A 3,508-nucleotide genomic window follows, 5' to 3' on the forward strand; every position below is an offset into this window, starting at 1 on the left:
GCAGGATCCATCCTGGAAAATGGGATAACCCTTCCAGGGGCAGGATCCATCCTGGAAAATGGGATAACCCTTCCAGGGGCAGGATCCATCCTGGAGAGGAGGAAATCCCTTCGGAGGTGCAGGATCCTTCCTGGAAAATGGGATAACCCTTCCCAGGTGGAGGATCCTTCCTGGAAAATGGGATAACCCTTCCCAGGTGCAGGATCCTTACTGGAGAGAAGGAAAACCCTTCCAAGAAGAAGGACCCTCCACCTTAGAAGGGTTATCCCCTTTTCCAGGAAGGATCCTGCACCTCAAAGGGTTCTCCTCCTCTCCAGGAAGGATCCAGCACCTGGAAGGGTTATCCCATTTTCCAGGAAGGATCCTGCACCTGGAAGGGTTTTCCTGCTCTCCAGGAAGGATCCTCCTCCCCAGAAGGGTTTTCCTCCTCTGGAAGGGATCCCCCTGACGTCTGCAGCCCCTGGAGCTGGGGAGCAGGGCACGGGGGAGGCAGACCCCAGATCTCCCAGCGATGCTGTCCGTGCAGAGCGCCGGGGACGGGACAGAGCACAGGGGTGTGCTCTGAAAGCAGAGGAGCTCCTGCGGAGAGCTGGCCCCAAAGGAAAGGCGTCTCCTGCAGCCCCATCCCCACCCTGCCAGGGGAGCAGCTCTCCCTGGAGCATCCCCTGAGCCCCAAGGTGCGCTGAGAGCACCGGCAGGTCCCAGTCACCGCTGTGCCACCAGAGCTGGCTGTGTGCCAGGGCTGCTCCCCGAGGACACCCGGGAGCCCCAGACTGCCGCCAGCCCCGCTCTCTCTGCGTCCTGGGGTTCCAGGCTGGCCGCAGGGATCCCATCCCATCAGCAAAACCTTCCCAGGAGTTCCCAAACCGTGGGATCCCAGAATGGGCTGGGCTAGGAGGGAGCTGAGGGCTCATCTCATCCTGACCCTGCCATGGCAGCGTCACCTCCACTGCCCCAGGCCGCTCCAAACCTCATCCAGCCTGGCCGGGGACACCGCCAGGGCTGGGGCAGCCACAGCCCTGAAATCAACACCCTGAGAGACACCAAACAACGTCAAACACTGCCAAAGTGGCAATTCCACCTGAAATTCAGCTACAGGTAAATCTGCCCAGCAGTTACCAACATTTTACTGCTGGCAAGTTAAACCTTTTGGCTTTTTGAGTGTCTCACTGCTCCTCTGCAGGGAGCAGCGTTAAACACAAAACATCACCTTTTAAACACAAAACATCACCTTTTAAACACAAAATATCACCTATTAAACACAAAACATCACCTGTTAAACACAAAACATCACCTCTTAAACACAAAACATCACTTGTTAAACACAAAATACCACCTTTTAAACACACAATATCACCTGTTGAACACACAATATCACCTGTTGAACACACAATATCACCTGTTGAACACACACCACCACCTTGAGCTGCGGCAGAGAGAGCTGCCCCAGCGAGAAGGGACAAGTTCTCAAGTTGACGGAAGGCACAGGAAGGACAGGGGGCCCGAGGGCTCTGTCTGTGCCGGGGGTCCCGGGGGGCTCTGGGGGCGGCACAGCGCTGCCCTGGGGCCTGGCCGGGGCGCCCGAACCAAACCCAGGTGTCCCAAAGGATGGGACAAACCCCGTCTGAACCCCGGCTGGGACAAACCCCGTCTGAACCCCGGCTGGGACAAACCCCGTCTGAACCCCGGCTGGGACAAACCCCGTCTGAACCCCGGCTGGGACAAACCCCATCTGAACCCCGGCTGGGACAACCCCCGTCTGAACCCCGGTTTACGGCAGCGAGGCTGCTCTGCTCCTCACGACACACATCTCCCACCGCGTTTCAGGCTGTACTCACCGGGATGGTTGGATATAGGAGGCTGGAATGCGAGCTCGTTGTGGACTGGCCCTTGAAAAGAGAACACGCAGTTTGTTCCACAGCAGCAAAAAAACAGGTTTTCTCCCCTAAAAAACTGCTCTCCCAGGAAACCACCCCTCGTTAGCCTCGTGGGTCACAGAACAAGCTGTCCAGCGCCGTGCGCTGCGTCACCACCAACAACCCCTCAGGAGGGAAGAACCCCGGAGAAGAGGAGGTTTTTATAAAGAAAAATGAGCTGCACGCGGTCTGGGGTCAGGTTGTTCTGTCCCCTCCAGGAACGCGGTCCCCGAGGCAGCAGGGATAAACCCAAAGTGTTCTGAGCAACAGCAGCTTTGGCAGCGAGGTGTCAGGGCAGGGAGGTGTCAAAACACGCGGCTCTGACGGGCGAGGGAAGGCGGCAGCCGAGGAAAGCTCGGCGTGGCACCACAAACTCCAATTCTGGAGAGACACAGGTGCTGACCAACAGCAGGGTGAGCGGAGTGGGATCCCCGGGGAATACGGTGGTGGGCATTAACAACAGCACTGACTGGCACAGACAGGCTGGAAACACATCCTGAGGTCAATTTACAGGAAATTCTGCCCTCCAACAACGACACCTGCTGCAGGCAGCTGAGCTCCATTAGAATATCTGATCTATTTCTAATACAGAAAACAAACATAGGGAGCATTCTAATAAAAACTGCTACAAAATAAATTGTTCCAGCTCTCTGCTACAACAACATTTAGAAATCTTTCATTTCTGTGTCAGGTTTTTAACCCCCTGCAGCCCAGTAATGCATTTCCTGCACTGCTGGACCCTACAACAGCAGCCTGAGCACTGCTTTTCCCTCCCCCACCTCCTGTACCTGATACAACTGTTTGTTGTTTGCTTCCACAGATAAAAATATCTCTGAGAGCGGTGAGCTAACGCTCTCATGAGCTGACTCCCCGTGTCCCTGTCCCTGTGTCCCTGTCCCTGTGTCCCTATCCCTGTGTCCCCGTGTCCCTGTGTCCCCATGTCCCCATGTCCCTGTGTCCCTGTCCCTATGTCCCTGTCCCCGTGTCCCCATGTCCCCGTGTCCCCATGTCCCTGTGTCCCTGTCCCTGTGTCCCCGTGTCCCCATGTCCCCATGTCCCTGTCCCTGTGTCCCCGTGTCCCCATGTCCCCGTGTGCCGGGGCACACCCTGCAGGGGACACTGAGGCTCTCTGGGGTGCTCTGGTGACACTGGGGGAACGTGGGGAGATCCCTGAGCGGCTGTGGCCCCGACATGGGGACACGGGGACATGGGGACACGGGGATGTGGGGACGTGGGGACATGGGGACAGGTGGACATGGGGACATGGGGACAGGTGGACAGGGGGATATGGAGACATGGGGACATGGGGACATGGGGACATGGGGACAGGGAGACATGGGGACATGGGGATGTGGGGACATGGGGATGTGGGGACAGGGAGACATGGGGACACAGGGACACAAGAACACAGACACACAGTGACACAGTGACACACAGAGTGACACACACAGTGACACAGTGACACACAGAGTGACACACACAGTGACACACACACACACAGTGACGCAGTGACACACACAGTGACACACACAGTGACACAGTGACACACAGAGTGACACACACAGTGACACAGTGACACACACAGTGACACA

General features: G+C 57.0%; 1 protein-coding gene across 3 annotated transcripts in view; it reads right to left on the bottom strand.

Moving 5' to 3' along the window:
* Positions 1–6: 6 nt before the first annotated feature.
* The window catches only part of SMAD4 (SMAD family member 4), a 25,862-nt gene continuing 22,360 nt past the window's right edge, over positions 7–3,508 (bottom strand). For all 3 annotated transcript variants that reach the window (XM_015615514.3, XM_019005365.2, XM_015615513.3), the window contains one exon: positions 7–1,889. In XM_015615514.3, coding sequence (XP_015471000.1) covers positions 1,798–1,889 — 92 coding nt within the window. In that variant the 3' untranslated portion in view covers positions 7–1,797. The remainder of the gene's footprint in view (positions 1,890–3,508) is intronic.

This window comes from Parus major, chromosome Z, assembly GCF_001522545.3.
Source record: "Parus major isolate Abel chromosome Z, Parus_major1.1, whole genome shotgun sequence".
In the NCBI taxonomy this organism is placed as follows: domain Eukaryota; kingdom Metazoa; phylum Chordata; class Aves; order Passeriformes; family Paridae; genus Parus; species Parus major.